Below are 16,283 nucleotides of genomic sequence, written 5' to 3'. Positions count from 1 at the left end.
GTGTTATTGCAGTGTTATTACTGAATTATTTCTGTGTTATTACTGAGTTATTTCTGTTATGATCCAGTTCAACCATACTAATAAGCAAAAATTACTCTAGACAAACATTTGTGTGTCTTTTTTTATTGCTGTAGGGACGTAAATTTACTTTCCCTTCAGCCTGAGGCTTATTCATTTCACTTTTGGTGTGAAAAGGCTTTTATATTTTCCAAAAATAGAACTTTTTTATTTTAAAAACAAACAAGCAAGCCCTGTCCAGATTTAAAAAGTAATGCAAAGTAACGTAACGCATTACTTTCCATAAAAAGTAACGAAGTACCGTAATTAGTTAGTTTTTTATGGAGTAACGCGATATTGTAATGCATTACTTTTAAAAGTAACTTTCCCCAACACTGATAAAGATTCACATTACACGAACATATATTATGTAAACAATCGCGATTAATCGTTTGACAGCACTAAAGAAATAATAAAGATAAACTAAAATATAGTAATATAAACTTCTATTTTTGTAATAGCTATCTTGCTTTAGGCATTGTTCTTATTCTGTCATACTGTGCTATACAGAAATGTATCAACAAAAATATTCAGTGTTCAAGACCTCTCTCACTTTTATGGGAAAATAAACTTGAATTTTCTAAATATATTGAATATTTGTCAGGGATTCATCACAGTCACTTCAGTCACCATCCTCCTTCTCCAGAAATCCTGGACCAACCGTCCATCTACCTGGTCAGAGACATCCTGGACTCGCGGCGACGGGGTGGTCGGCTGGAATACCTAGTCGACTGGGATGGGTATGGACCGGAGGAACGTTCCTGGGTGTCCAGGGACGACATTCTGGACCCGTTGCTTCTAGAGCACTTCCATCACACCCATCCTGGTCGCCCCGCACCCAGAAGCCGTCTCTCTCTGCCAAATTCTCCTAGAACGAATTACCTGCTGTTCCTCCCACGATCCTCCAACGACTCCTTGGAAACGGCTCCACGATCTCCAACGTAACCGGCATACGATCCTCTCCATCAGAACTCAGATAAGCACCCTGGAACCATTCACTGTGTTGACATTCACCTGCCTTTAACTCACCTATTCCAGTCATCCACTTACACAGTCAATAAACCATCCTGTTTTGCACTTACCTTTTGTGTCTGGCCTTGCTTTGTGACAATATTCTTTAAAAACAAAACAGAATTAAAATTTATTTTATTAAATCTATTAACTTATATTTTGACCAAATTTCTAATTCATAAATGCATAAAAATGTTACTAAAAACAACTAGACTTAGGCTCTACATAGGCTAGATAGTATTAGAAACTCTTGAATATGAAAGGTATAAAGACTTAAACTTTAAAAGTTTGTGAGCTTATATTTTTATACCACGTTGTCCCCTTATTCTGATTTGATTTGTATATGAACCATTTAATTTATTTTTGTAGTTTTTTCTTGTCCCTTTTCTGTATATTTGTATGCATAATTGTATAATGTTCAATATATGCATTTAAACGAAAGTATGTTATGCTTATTCAATACACAAACTGTAAATCTCACGAAGATGTTAATGGGCACATCTCACCTCAAAATAAAAAAAAAAATGCGAAACTAAAATTTGCATAGTGAAGTTTTTATTTTTTCTGTAATTCAAAATAACTGAACTGTGAGTAGCTTGGAGACTTTTATTTTGAAATCCGCATAACTTTTGAGAACCGGATGTAAACAAAACCTCAGCAGCAGCACGTGAGAGGTGGATTTCAATGGAAAATGGACGCTGTTTGTCCTTAAACAGTGCAATGACTGCCCGCAGTATTTTACTAACCCGGCAGTTTTTGCCTCTTGGACAACATTTACGGCGCGTCTTACCCGTGAAGGTGTTTAATTCTATCTTATGCACACGCTGTCAGAGTTTAGTGTGGTCTGTGTGTATGCTCTGAATTTGAAGTGCGCAGAAGTTTGATCTGATGTGTACATGTTTTAGACGTTCAGAGATGCAGTTACTGAGGTTTTGTTTGTTTGCTTGTTTGTATCAGACCTTCTGCTCTTCCACGCGCGATGAGGTTCGCTTGGCAAAGGAGGCCAGCAAGAAATACGGAAAACCTGAACCCACTATATTTTCTAAAATAATTGACAAAACTATCCCTGCAGTTATCATTTATGAGGATGACAAGGTAAGTTACAGACCACAAGCCTTTAGGACCTTTGCTTAATATATTAAGTAACATATTGTGAAATATTTATCTTAATTCAGAATTTTGTGAAGTTTTATATATTTTATAAATGAACAGTGTGCATGTCAGTGCATATAATATAACATAATGTTGCAGTGTCTAGCTTTCAGAGATGTAAATCCCCAGGCTCCTGTGCACTTCCTGGTTATTCCAAGGATTCCCATTCCCAAGATCAGTGAAGCACACGATGATGATGCATCGGTTTGTCTGTCCATGTATACATTTTATTAGTTTCTAGTTTTAATAATTACAGAGCACACCTCTAAGATCTTGACATTTTCCATCCAGCTCCTGGGTCATCTCTTGATAGTGGCCAAAAACATAGCAAAGAAAGAAGGACTGGATGAAGGATACAGATTCGGTGAGTGAAATATCCTTTGTTTGAAATAGGTTCATTTAGCATCTTTATTATCCTAACCCTGTAAAGCTTGACATCTAACACAGACACACACACACACAGACACAGACAGACAAAAAGTGTTGGCCCCCTGCCTGATTTCTATTTTTTTGCATGTTTGTCACACTAATGTTTCAGATCATCAAACAATTTTAAATGTGTGACAAACATGCAAAAAAAAAAAGAAATCAGGAAGGGGGCCAACACTTTTTCACACCACTGTATATACATACAGTACTGTAATTTCTATATTTTGCTGTAGTGTGTTGTATTATTTGCTTAATTATCTGTCATTATTATTTTACAGTCATTAATGATGGAAAAAATGGGGCGCAGTCCGTGTATCACCTTCACATTCATGTTCTCGGAGGACGGCAAATGAAATGGCCTCCAGGATAGATGGAACTACTGTCCGAAAAAAAAGTAATGCTCTGCATTTTTGGAGGATATGAGCATAACTGATAAACAGTACAAAATGGAAATTTGTTGGATATTATCAAAAAATATTTGTCAAATATTGAGTTAGTGGGAAAAGTGTAGAACTATTTTCTACATTAAAAGAGTTTTACTGGTTTTCATTTTGCAGTTGATGTTAACAAGCTGTTGGGTAACCTGCACTTAACTGGGTTGGGTTACCTTTACTGTTGTTTACTGTAATCACTGGGTAATAAAAATGTTCTGGTGAGTTCTGCAAGTTTCACGGGTTAATATGGGCACAATGGGTACTACATGTTCAGCATATGCAAAAATGTACTGAAAAGAAGGACAGGAAGTATATAAATAGGAAGTAAATGCACAATGGGTTTTAATCATGAAATGCAAGTAGAACAAATTCCTTGCAAAGAACATTCTTGCATAAATTGTTGCATTCAAGTAAATGGGACAGTTTACATATAAATGAATGTATACTGTACATGATTTAAAGTACACAACAATTCCTTCCGCCTATGTTCCATGAATAAGGACCCCTGCGTTTATACCATAAAGACACATTTCAGGATGTGCTGAAATAAAAACATACAATCTGAAATCATGTAGTAGACCTGGTTTGGCCTCAGCTAAGGTCATCCTGTAGAGCTATTAACTGGTGACAGGTGGTGTGATCGGGTGGCCAGTGGGCCGGTTTCTATGGGTCACTTGTGAGTGTTTATATTAACTGAACTTTAATCCTATTTGCTGAAACATCAGAAGCATCTGTACAGTTCAGGCATCAAATCATGTCTGTGCTGACTAGAAGAAAAAAATGTAATCCAGAACAATAGTAATCTTAATATTTTAAACAAACAACTTTGAGCCTTTCATAATTTAGTTTAAAACATATTAACACAGAGTAAAACATTAATTTGATCTAAATTTAACAAAACACTGGGATTTCTGGAACTGTGGTAAATATATAATGGTCATTTTATCTGGCATATGTTATGGATTTTTATTAGATGAAGGTTGCAAAATGGTAAATGTCCACAACTGTCTTATCAGTAATGAGTTTTGCGTTATCTTATCCGCTCGAAAATTTAGTGGAATCATAATCTCTCAGCTCTTTCACACTATCTATTTGTGGCCTTGGAGCTTACGTAACAATTTTAATGAACAACGTGTTGATCAATAAACAACTCTGAATTTAACTTGTCTCACTATCACTATAATTATCACCTGCAATATCAAAAGCAGGTCTGCGAACATGAATGAATGAATATTAATACAGAAATCTGCTGTTGTCTTGCAAGCATTCGCGCAAATGCCATACAATGCACCTTGAATAGGAAGTTAATTTCCAATTTTATTGAATTATCAGCTGTAAAACATTTACATGACATGCCAGATATGATCAAATTTCTTTAATTTCCGTTTTAAGTCTGTGACAGACATTCATACGTTTTGTGTGTATTGTTAAAAAAGAAAGAACGTCACTAAACGCCAACATTCAATTTCGTTGACAATTATTTTTATTTTTTATTATTTTTTTGTTTTGTTTATATGGTGCTGTGACGATGAAATCGTTTGTTTACTACTGGAAATGCGAGCGCAGACAACAGCAGTGTGAAGTCCTGTCACCTGCTCCGCACGTCACGTGACATGATGGTACTGTGAGGCAACAGGTTTGAATGGAATAGTAGACGCACTAAGTTCTTACTCCACCTGAGAAACATATGTAGTTGTACATAGGGCAAAGTCTGTGTTTCATCCACGCCTGCTCGGAAACTACACAATTTCCAAGCCTTCAACATAACAAACACTGTCAGGAAAAAAAAACCCCGTGCGAACATGTAAGTCAACTTTAATCACTTTTTTTTTAACATTAGTAAATGTATAGCCTATGTCATAAAGATAATATGTTTGCAAACTCATCATACGAATGACATTTCCTTTCATTCTGCAAGTGTCCTTGAGCTAAACCGTCACGGTAAAATGTATGGGTTTCTAGTAAATATTCAGGTTAATATTTAGGTGTTTAATTGAACGTAGGGTGATATTTTGAGTGTAATGTATTCATCATGTTTCAATATAGCCTAGTTGTCACAAGGTAGATTTTTATTTTTTTCATAAAGTAGACTATTTTTCAAATGTCTGGTTGAGGCAAGTTGTCAAGTGCTTTTTAAATATTATAAATAGCCTAGATAAAATGTTCTAATGGCATTATTTGTGGGCCAAAACTTTGTATCCTATTTACCTGTTTGTTATATCATTCATCGTTTTTAGTTACATAAATTATTTCCACTGTGATTTACCCCATATAGTGTGACAGTATGCCTACTACTGTATATGTGGTGTATATTTTGTTTTTCTGGGCTTTAACAGTGTAAATGTCAAATATATTTTTTCTTGTCAAAACATGTGCCTATACAGAAATTGACTTTAAAATGAAACCCAACCTAAGAAATATTCACAGGATTAAAAAAGTGTGATAGCTAGCCCCAGTCTCTGTTATACTCTTGAAAGAACAAAATTAAGGTTCTCTCTTCTCCTGCTTTGTCATCAGGTGGTTATGTGTCACTTTAAATATTATATGTTATAGAACTGTTGCAGTATGATCATATTATTAACATGATAGCTTTTTTCCAAGCAAGTGCATTTCCATTTCCTGTGATTATTAATATTTTTTTTTATGCATAATGCTTTGATTCAGTAGAACATTACCTTGGTATTTTATGAAAAGCTGCCCATGTGAATGAATGAATATTGAACCTGACACCTCCACTCCCACACCTTTAAGTACAGATTAGGATCCAATGCCTTAAAACCATCAAATTATTTCACAAGATTAGTTAGGCCTATTTCATTGTCCTTGTCGGTAATGAACTGTGTCATTCTCAGCGTTTTTTTCTCATCTGTGGACAAGTTCAGTTGGGCACAGATCATGATGTGTCCACACTTGTGTTGTAATTATCATGAACCTTGTCCTTTTGCAATCTTGAGTAGTCAAGTTATGAACTTCTGCTTGAGGCATCATTCCCAGGATTTGCCAAAAGAAAAAATAACTTTTATTAATTTTATTTAAATGAACTGTTATGGAATTGTATCATTTCAAAAAAATGCCAAAAATTTTTTTTTGTTTTGTTTTGTTTGTTTGTTTGTTTGTTTTTTGCTCACCGGCCCAATATATCACAATCACAAATATATATATATATATATATATATGAAACGTCTTATAAAATGCAATGTCCAATCTACTCAACTTAAAGGAATAGTTCACCCAAAAATTTATCATCATCATTTTACTCACCCTGAAGTCGTTACAAACCTGTATGATTTTCTTTCAGGTGTTGAACACAAAAGAAGATATCTTGAAGAATGTTGGTAACTAAACAGTTGCTGGTTGCCATTGACTTCCATTGTATGGAAAAAAACGATTGAAGTCAAAGGTTACCGTCAACTGTTTGGTTACCAACATTCTTCAAGATATAAAATATCTTCGTTTGTGTTCAACAGAAGAAAGAAATTCATACAGGTTTGGAAGCGGAGCGGGACTAAATGATGACCGAATTTTCATTTTTGGGTGACCTATATCCCCTTAAATGCCAAATGTATTATTTACTTCGACATCCTCTAGATGGCATACTTATACAAACTTCAAATGCACATATGTTGTAAGACTAAACCTTTGCAAACACATGTATTTCTTCTCATGTATAATTCTAAATGTAAAGATATGCACATTTGCACATCAGACTATTTAACGTAATACTGCCTTAATCTGAATTTCCTAATGGTGGTGATAGGTTAGTCATTGACAGTAACCTCTAGTCTGCTGCTTTCATCATCTGGCACTCTATCCACTGGCACATATTGCTTAGTATTTTGCAAGAGCTGGGGGTACATATAAAAGATAAATGCCATTCTGAATCCACTAGTGTTGGAGTCTTTTGACTGAATAAGACATTAGACATATAATATTTAAATTTATATTATAGATTTTCTTTATTGTATTTGGTCGCTACTTTGTGAACTCAAGCTTTTGTAATAATCTTTTCTTTTGTTGTCATCTTAAGACTCTGTACAATGTCTGCCGATGAGTGTATATCACAGAGTGATTCCAAGGAAATTCCTGTCTCTGGAAATGATAGTGAAGGGTATGTAGACTTGTAGACTTAATCAATGAGATGTGTCATATCTGTCCTCCTCCAATATTGTAGTACTTCATTATTTGCCTTTTTTATTGTCATTTTTTTTTATTGATGTATATTTTATGATATCAAGTCTCATTTATCTTTCTTGCTAGTTCTGTTAAAACTGAAGAATATCAGACCGTAGCACTCCATGACTCCAAAGACCAACCCAATGGAGATTGTTCATTCTCTGTAATGAAGAGTAACACAGGTACAGTCTTCACATGAATGTTCACAATATGTTTGCATATTAAAAATCCAACTATTTTGCATAAATTCTGAAGAGTATTCAGTATATGTCAGTCATGTTCTCCTTGCTGACAAATAATTAAAATAAATTATTCACAAACACACACACACACACACACGCATGCACGCGCACACACACACACACACACACACACACACTAATAAAACAAGAATTATATAACATAAAGATTAATATAATTTACAAATGTAGCTGCAGCAGAAAAAAATATTTTTAAAAGTTTTACATACAGTTTATTGGAGTGTGTTTTACAAGAAAGTACTATTTCAGTCTTTCTTCTTCAAAATGTAATGTTTAATTCAATTTCTTTGTAATTATTTCTGACATTTCTGAGTGAAAATTGTTTCAGAGTCATTTTTTTTCAGTGTACAGTATGTAGATTTGAGGCCCACAACATGTAAATATACCATAGTAATAATTAGTAATAATAGAAACTTTTATTAGAAATTGTTCTGTTCATTTTTTTTTTTACCTGTTACACACGTGGAACCTGATTGGTGAGAAACACACACCATATCCTGTCAGTAACCTGATCTATTTCTGCACTCTTGATAAGCTGTTTGTTCCTCAGTGTTATTCTGAGTGTGTGACAGGAGACGAGGCCAGGTGCCTGAATGGACTGATCTCTTCTTGCTTAAAGAGCATGCAGAAGCTTCATCTATAAATTTGCAATACCTTTCAGAAGCACTTTTGAAATATAATCATGTCTCCTGTGTGTCCTTGCTGTCCCGATCAAAAAGGCAATGACCCTGCTATACCATTGACGACTGGAGTTGTGCGTCTCGCTCCAGCCCAGGACCTGTGGAGCACAGTCAGAAACAAGCCTGTCAAACTGAGGATGGAGACATCGGGACTCGGCTCAGAACCTCCAATGACGATCCATCAGATGTTCCTGGCTACAGTGCAGAAGTACGGAGACTATCCTGCCCTCCGTGGAAAGAAGGATGGAACATGGGTCACTCTGACCTATAAGGAGTACTATCAACATGCAAGAGCAGCAGCCAAAAGCTTTCTGAAGGTACAAATGAATTTCAAATGCTTCAAAAATATATTTTTACAGTGTACACTTTCAGAAAAAAAAAGTACACTGTCACTGGGGTGGTACTTTTTTCAAAAGATACACCTTTTAGGTACTAATATGGAGCCTTTAGGTACAAAGGTGTACCTTTTGAAAAGGCACTGCCCCAGTGACAGCTTTCATACCTTTATTTCTGAGAGTGTATGAAATGGATTGTTATGTGATACTTGATAGCTGTTTACTTCATGCATGGAATGTGATGTGGTGTAAATAATATTTACTATGTTTGTTGGATCTTTAAAAACACAAACATTCTATTTTTTTAATCTACAAGTTTATCTAGCATATTTGTCATATTTTTTTATATCATTTGTGAAATGATCATACTATTGGCTTAAGGTATTAAGGATTCAAAGCTTTTACAACTCTAGCTTCATTATTGTATCAAAGCTCCAAACAGCTCTAGGTGAAGAATTGCGTTTGCATATTCAGTCATTGTGCTCTTTGTGTACTCTAGCTTGGCCTGGAGCGATTCCATGGTGTCGGCATTCTGGGCTTCAATTCTCCTGAATGGTTTATAGCAGACGTTGGATGTATCCTAGCAGGGTATTGACTGAGAAATCATTTAAAAGTTAATCTCTGTTAAAGGTTAATCTACATGAAGTTAGAGAATGAGGAGAAGACATCAGAAAAAGTTCTGATGGAATGTGGGATCTGTTAGTCTGGATTTCTGAACACATATCTTGTTTTGTCACAGGGGACTGGCCACTGGAATCTACACAACTAACTCTCCAGAGGCCTGCCAGTATGTCGCTGATAACTGTGAAGCTAATGTTCTGGTGGTCGAAAACAACAAACAACTGATCAAAATCCTCCAGGTAGTTTAAAAATGAACCGTTTTCATTTAGTAGGTTATTAATGCAAGATTCATCCTAGAAAGACATGAACATGAGAAGTGATGCAATAAAAAATTCCAGAATTGCTAGTACAGAGGCATAATAATATTCTTTTAATAACAAAAAGTGCATTAACAGTTATAAATCAAGTTCTCAAAAAGAAAACAGATGGAGTTGGAAAGATATAAAAATTCAACAAAATTCAAGATACTTAATAGATAACTGATTTAATGTTTCAATAAAATAATTAGATTTAAAAATTAGGCATAGAGTGTGGAACAGTGAGTTAAAATAGTTTAATAATTTATCCATTACACCACCTGTAAAAAAAAAATCCCACTAAATATGTCACTTCCTTCAGATATGATTGCTATTATGAACAAGCGTGATCTTGTTAGAAAACATAACATATTAATGTTTTCCTGCATGACGTACAAAAACCAATTTTTAATAAAATCTGAAATTTTGTATCTGTGAAGCTTCTGTAACACTTTAAAAGTTTCTGAATGTTCACATTAGTTATTTCAATAGCTAACATGAAATAACAGTGAACGATACTTTTGAAGCATTTATTAATCCTCACTGATGTTAGTCAGTGAAAAGTGTGAATTAATACCAATTTTAAAGTATTGAATATTAACCTTAATGTATTATTATGAACATTAATTAACAAAGAACAATAATATGTATATAAATTACTGAATCTTATAAAATACTAATCAGTTTTCTTTCACTGTCCTCACAGGTCAGAGATCAGCTGCCACATTTGAAGGCTATTGTTCAGTACAAGGGTGAACTGGAGCAGACGTTACCCAATGTATATACAGTAAGTTTTTGCAAAAAAAAAAACTTCTGAATGCCAAATGGTTCCACAAAACATATACATGTAAGAAAATACAGATAATGCAGGTTTCCTGATAATTATAGGTAAGTAATGTTTGTTCCCAAATGAGGAAGTATCAGAATGTAGTTTTTTTTTACTTCACCAAAAAGCCAGTCAAGGAAAATTAATGTAAACAGCAATGTATTTACATGGTATGTCTACTAATCAAATAATCAAACAGTGCTCCTGATATATGCTTCAATTTGATGTTCTCTCAGTGGGCTGAATTTATGAAGTTGGGAGAGGGTGTCCCTGATGCTGAGCTGGATGCGCTGATAGACAGTCAAAAGGCCAACGAGTGCTGCACATTAATCTACACATCAGGCACCACAGGGAATCCCAAAGGGGTCATGCTCAGTCATGATAATGTGAGTACCACTTAAAGTGTCACATAAAGCGACTAGCTCAGCACTTACGTCAATGCCAAATTTAATTAATCACATATAAAACATACTGGTAATAAAAAAAAATGTATAGCCTGAATGCACTGTAAGTCGCTTTGGATAAAAGCGTCTGCTAAATGCATAAATGTAAATGTAATGTAAATGTAAAACCAGTGTGATTCTTTTCATTTTGATGGGATAAGTAGTGCTGTCTCTTAAATTCATCCCTCCTCTGTCCAGATCACTTGGACAGCCACTGCAGCAGGTCTCATGACCAGTCTGAAGATGTCTGAGGAGGAAATCGTGAGCTACTTGCCCTTGAGTCACGTGGCAGCCCAGGTCCAAGACATGTGGATCTGCATGAGGTTTGCCGCCATAACCAATTTCGCCGAGCCAGATGCCCTGAAGGTTCAAATCCAGCTTTTATGCTGAATTTTAAGATGCTAACACTGTTTCCTTTTGGAACATTTTTTTTTTTTTCTTTTCTTAACTAGCAGTGTCTTTGTTCAAATCACTGTAGGGCTCCTTGGCCAACACTCTGAGAGAGGTGCGTCCCACGAGCTTCTTGGGAGTTCCCCGAGTGTGGGAAAAAATGCAGGAAGCAATGAAATCTGTTGGTGCGAAGTCGTCTGTCATGAAGAAGAAGATTGCAGACTGGGCCAAGGGGATCGGACTTCAAGCTAGCTATAATGCCATGAATGGGTGCGTTTTAAAAGAACCATGGATTCAATTATAAATTGAATCATCTGAAAGAATCCCAGAGTTCATTTTATTTCTTTACAGTGATTCCTCAGTGCCGTGGGGCTTCACGTTGGCGAATGCCCTGGTTTTCAAGAACGTAAGAAAAGCTCTGGGTCTTGACCGCTGTAGGGCCTGTTACACAGGTGCAGCTCCCATCACCAAAGACACACTGGAGTACTTCATGAGCCTTTACATCACCATCTTTGAGCTGTACGGCATGAGCGAGAGCACTGGACCTCACGCCATCTCCTGGGCCGAGGGTTATCGCATTATGAGGTCAGAGGCATGATGTGCTTTATTTATTAACATACCTGCTTTATTTGAAATTACATACTGTAGATGTTTTAAAGGAATTTTTGTTGTTATACTCACTTCACCTCAAAGAACAAATTTTTGCGTTCATATGGGAAAATAATGGCATGTGGGTTTGGAATGACATGCTTTTGAATAATAGCTAACTAACAGAATTTTAAAGGGGTCACATGATGCTGCTAAAAAGAACATTATTTTGTGTATTTGGTGTAATGAAATGTGTTTATGCGGTTTAAGGTTCAAAAAGCACATTATTTTCCACATACTGTACATTATTGTTTCTCCTCTATGCCCCGCCTTTCTGAAACGCGTAGATTTTTACAAAGTTCATCGGTCTGAAAAGCGAGGTGTGCTCTGATTGGCCAGCTATCCAGTGCGTTGTGATTGGCCGAATACCTCAAGCGTGTGACGGAAATGTTACGCTCCTTACCAAGTGTTGTAAATACAACTTAACCACTGATTTCTAGTCATGTCCTCTTTTGGAAGGCCAAACAAAGTAGTTTCGCTTTCACAACGAAACAGCATCACACACCGCGGCCTTGAGTGAGCGAAGGCCGTAGGCCTAGAGTGAGCCGCTGCCTAGAATAAGATTCGACGAAGGAGCGGCGGGCGGGCTTGCGGCAACCACATGTGACGACCCCGGGCTGGACTTTGATGTATTTCCTCAGCGACCAGCACAGATCAGCTCCAGGCATGACGAAGCGGATATCGTCCTCTTTTGGAAGCTAAACAAAGTAGTTTCGCTTTCACAACTAAACACAGCACCTTCACGACATGGCGGTGGCGGCAACAACAATACTACAGCGAGAATAAAAGTTATGCCTTCTTTCTTTGCGTGAACATTTGGGTGGTGTTATGCAAATCTTCCCACATCGTGACGTAGACGTGGGGGCATGTTAGAACGAGCCGTTTTAGGTAGGCGTGGTTGACTCTTAACTTTTATAAAGAATATCTCTTTGGATTTGAGACTTTAGTCTTTGCAACTTTACAGATCTTCTTTATGCACCAAGAGCTTGTAACACTCCAAAGAGAAAGGAACAATTGAAATCGCATCATATGACCCCTTTAACTTTAGATGAACTATATCTTTAAATGATTCTAAGGCACTGTTTGATTGTTTTGGTTTTGTAGTTACAGTGGCCCTAAAAACTAATTGGAAACTTAAAAGGATAGTTGACCCAAAATTGAAAAATCTGTCATCACCCTCAAGTTGTTTCAAACCTGTATGAGATTCTTTCTTTTGTTGAACACAAAAGAAGATATTTTGAAGAATGTTGGCAACCAAGCAGTTGACAGTAGCCATTGACTTCCATATTATTTTTTTCCATATGACAGAAAGCACACAAAAATGCTATTTAAAAAAAAACTGTAATAGCATGAACATAACAATGTTAAAATAATATTAAAAACAAATTTCACAAAAAAAGACATATTCACAAAATTCAGAATTAATCAAAAGCTAAAGCAAATAAAGTCTTTAGGCCAAAACTGTCCATACATTGAGAGAATTTTATAGAAAATGCCAATTTATTCCACAGTGTATGAGCTGGAAAAGAAAGAGTGAAAATCTCCTTACTCTTCAAACAAGACCACGAAAAAGTTAGACACATTCCTCCAACATGTCCATGTTAATGTGATGAACTCCACTCGTGTGAACTTGACTTCAAACATCATTGGTTACTTCTGAAAAAAGCTCTATCATGTTTTGTTCTCCTTCAGTTGTGGTAAAGTGTTGACTGGCTGCAAAACTAAGTTAGACAAGCCGGATACTGATGGGAATGGTGAGATCTGTTTCTGGGGGAGGAATGTATTTATGGGATACCTGAACATGCCAGACAAGACTGAGGAGGCACTGGATGCAGAAGGGTGGCTTCACTCAGGAGACTTGGGCAAACACGACGAAGATGACTTCCTGTACATCACCGGCAGAATAAAAGGTAGAAATACACATAGTTTTTAAAGTGAAGAATCTCACATTTGTGAAATAAGGGTTCAATAGTGCTCACCCACTTTCTTAGCAAATTTGGTTTGAGAGGATTTTTTTCCATAGAGATGTTAATAAAGTCTTTGTTAAAGAGTTATAAGCCATAACCCAAACCAACCAGTGAATCACAACATAACAAATTTTGATTTGAAGAAAAAGATATTTGAGTGAACAAAACATTCAAAATGAAAATGATGGGTAAATGTAAAACTATTGATTTAAAGTTGTTGATTATGTACTGTATATGCAATTGCAGTGCTTAAATTGCAGTTGTATGTCAGTTGCAGTGCTTCATGGCAGAGCGGGCACTAAAGAGCTCTTCTGGTACAATTTGCTCACTGTGATTCTCTGATTGGTATAGATTTCTTTGGGTAATTGATAGATTGTTGCTCTCTCTACCTTTGGACAACTCTCATATTACTGTGAGCAGAAATGTATCTAAAATAAATGCATATAGTGTGACAACCAAAAATTAATTTATACATGTGTATATCTAATCACCTTATTCTTGCAGAATTAATCATTACTGCTGGTGGAGAAAATATACCTCCCGTCCCTACTGAGGATGCCCTAAAGGAGGAGGTGTCAATCATCAGCAATGCCATGCTGGTTGGAGACAAAAAGAAGTTCCTCTCTATGCTACTCACTCTCAAGGTGAGTCTACATTTACTTAAAAGAATAGTTCACCAAAAAAATTAAAATTGAAAATGCACTCACCCTCAGGAGCTCGTTTCTTCATTTTGGATTTGGAGAAATTTAGCATTACACTTGAGGATCACAGAAGATCCATTGGTGATGTAATGCTAAATTTCTCCAAATCTGTTCCTATGAGGAAACAACCTCCCCTATACTTTGGATGGCCTGAGGGTGAGTATTTTTAAGCATATTTTCATTTTTGTGTGAACTATTCTTTTAATGAGACCATTAAATGTACACATTTTACCAAATTGTTAACATTTATACCACCAAAAAACTTTGCTAATGTGCCATTTTTCAGAATGAATGTTGTTCATTTTCTTTTATTTTTAGTGTAACATTGATGACAATGGAGACCCCACAGATGAACTGACCCCATTAGTGGTGGAGTTTTGTCGGCAACATGGTGTAATTGCCAGCAAAGTCTCAGAAATCATCAACAAAAAAGAGCCAGCCATTTACAAAGTCATCCAGGAAGGCATAGACCGCGTAAATGCCAAAGCCACATCCAATGCCCAGAGAGTCCAGAAGTGGACCATCCTTCCACAAGACTTCTCCATATCTGGCGGAGAACTTGGTGAGTGTTATTTCTTTATATAGACAAGGATATTAAACAGAACAAGTGAGTTTATTGACAAACTGAATCTAATGCATGGATGTCCGTGATTATTATATTTTTGTAAAGTGCTGCAAAAGTACTTGTATCTGTCAGTGTAACAGACAACTATGAGAAGCATTTGTGTCAATAGGTCTCACATGTTTTGATGAAAGGTCTTTACAGAACATACTGAACATACATTTGCCTAACCGCATTCCTAAACGCATAATTATAGTAAACAGGCTGATGGATCTATTAGATGTGAATGTGAAGGATTTTTTTGTTTTTCTCAGGTCCAACCATGAAGCTCAAAAGGCCTGTTGTCAGTAAAATGTATCAAGAAGATATAAACAAATTTTATGGTGAATAACAGAAGAACCCAAATGAAACTGTGGGAATTAAATGGCTGACTACACTGGGATCATATTCTTTTGCCATTGATCAGTAATCTGTATTTTGCTCACTCCAGGGCTTCCAATGGACCTCACTATTATAACACATCTCATTGGCCTAAGTCAGACTTTACATTATTTTATACCAATAGATTTATTGGCTTCTACAAAGTTGCAATTAATCAGTTTTATATCTATCTATTTGTCATTATAACTGGTTCTGTATTTTCTGTACAATATATGAAATTGGAGTTGATTGTAAGTGATATTACTGTGCGTATTACTGTTGTTACAACCGGCATATGAAGTAAATTTGTCTAAATAGAAATAGGTTTAGACTGAGTCACACATGATCTGTACAGGATAATACTGTTGCTTGCATGCCGAGTATTGTTGGTACTTCAAACAGTTACAGCATAACTGTAAAGAAACGTGTGGCAGTTGTTTGTTCTCTTGCTGTTCAAATTTCACCCAGCACATTGAATATTTATAAGAGTGGAGATTATATGCTGGAATATATTAATAAATAATACATTAGAGCTCTACGAGTAAAGTATGCATTTGTACGTATTTGTTTGGTTCCTTTTATATATGACTTTCCTATGGTAAAAGTAATTGAGACAGTTCTGAATTGTGCGACAAACTCAGAATTGCGAGATATTAACTCACAATTCCGAGAAATAAGTCAGAATTGAGAGTTCTCTTAAACTGTCTCTGAGTAAAAAAAAAACTGAATTGTGAGATAAAAACTCCGAATTCTGAATTTTTTTCTCAGAATTCTATTTATTTTAGCAATTCTGAAAAAAAAGGGAGATAAAAAGCTGCAATTACTTTTTTTTTCCCCCGTGGTGGAAACGGGCTTCCATACTTCCTGTACATCACTGA

General features: G+C 35.9%; 2 protein-coding genes across 3 annotated transcripts; both read left to right on the top strand.

Moving 5' to 3' along the window:
- The first annotated feature begins 104 nt into the window (after nucleotides 1-104).
- Nucleotides 105-15,800, top strand: LOC107703272 (long-chain-fatty-acid--CoA ligase ACSBG2-like). Of its 2 annotated transcripts, XM_016505841.1 has the most exons (16): nucleotides 105-110; nucleotides 4,289-4,291; nucleotides 7,111-7,191; nucleotides 7,341-7,438; nucleotides 8,236-8,513; nucleotides 9,031-9,119; nucleotides 9,271-9,391; nucleotides 10,155-10,235; nucleotides 10,511-10,660; nucleotides 10,916-11,083; nucleotides 11,196-11,377; nucleotides 11,459-11,692; nucleotides 13,448-13,665; nucleotides 14,227-14,366; nucleotides 14,742-14,985; nucleotides 15,300-15,800. In XM_016505841.1, exons 3-16 carry the CDS (start codon nucleotides 7,121-7,123, stop codon nucleotides 15,374-15,376), a joined length of 2,151 nt encoding a protein of 716 aa, XP_016361327.1. In that variant the 5' UTR covers nucleotides 105-110; nucleotides 4,289-4,291; nucleotides 7,111-7,120; the 3' UTR covers nucleotides 15,377-15,800. The 2 variants fall into 2 exon arrangements, with proteins under 2 accessions (XP_016361327.1, XP_016361326.1); XM_016505840.1 differs by lacking the exons at nucleotides 105-110; nucleotides 4,289-4,291 and adding an exon at nucleotides 4,623-4,887.
- On the top strand, nucleotides 1,701-4,237 carry LOC107703273 (uncharacterized HIT-like protein Synpcc7942_1390). Its single transcript, XM_016505842.1, has 5 exons — nucleotides 1,701-1,866; nucleotides 2,026-2,163; nucleotides 2,320-2,424; nucleotides 2,512-2,584; nucleotides 2,928-4,237. Exons 1-5 carry the CDS (start codon nucleotides 1,753-1,755, stop codon nucleotides 3,017-3,019), a joined length of 522 nt encoding a protein of 173 aa, XP_016361328.1. The 5' UTR covers nucleotides 1,701-1,752; the 3' UTR covers nucleotides 3,020-4,237.
- Nucleotides 15,801-16,283: the final 483 nt, after the last annotated feature.

The sequence above is a fragment of the Sinocyclocheilus anshuiensis genome, unplaced genomic scaffold (assembly GCF_001515605.1).
Source record: "Sinocyclocheilus anshuiensis isolate Anshui unplaced genomic scaffold, SAMN03320099.WGS_v1.1 scaffold542, whole genome shotgun sequence".
Taxonomy (NCBI): Eukaryota; Metazoa; Chordata; class Actinopteri; order Cypriniformes; family Cyprinidae; genus Sinocyclocheilus; species Sinocyclocheilus anshuiensis.
The sequence above is the reverse complement of the archived record's forward strand: the minus strand, read 5'-3'. Positions and strand labels throughout refer to the sequence as shown.

Bases quoted from the DNA above. Each gene is read 5' to 3' on its own strand.
- LOC107703272 (XM_016505841.1), top strand. From the start codon at position 7,121: ATGTCTGCCGATGAGTGTATATCACAGAGTGATTCCAAGGAAATTCCT. The intron at 10,661-10,915 runs GTGAGTACCACT...TCCTCTGTCCAG, and splicing joins TCATGCTCAGTCATGATAAT to ATCACTTGGACAGCCACTGC. The intron at 11,084-11,195 runs GTTCAAATCCAG...AAATCACTGTAG, and splicing joins CCGAGCCAGATGCCCTGAAG to GGCTCCTTGGCCAACACTCT.
- LOC107703273 (XM_016505842.1), top strand. From the start codon at position 1,753: ATGGAAAATGGACGCTGTTTGTCCTTAAACAGTGCAATGACTGCCCGC. The intron at 2,425-2,511 runs GTTTGTCTGTCC...TTTTCCATCCAG, and splicing joins CACACGATGATGATGCATCG to CTCCTGGGTCATCTCTTGAT. The intron at 2,585-2,927 runs GTGAGTGAAATA...ATTATTTTACAG, and splicing joins GGATGAAGGATACAGATTCG to TCATTAATGATGGAAAAAAT.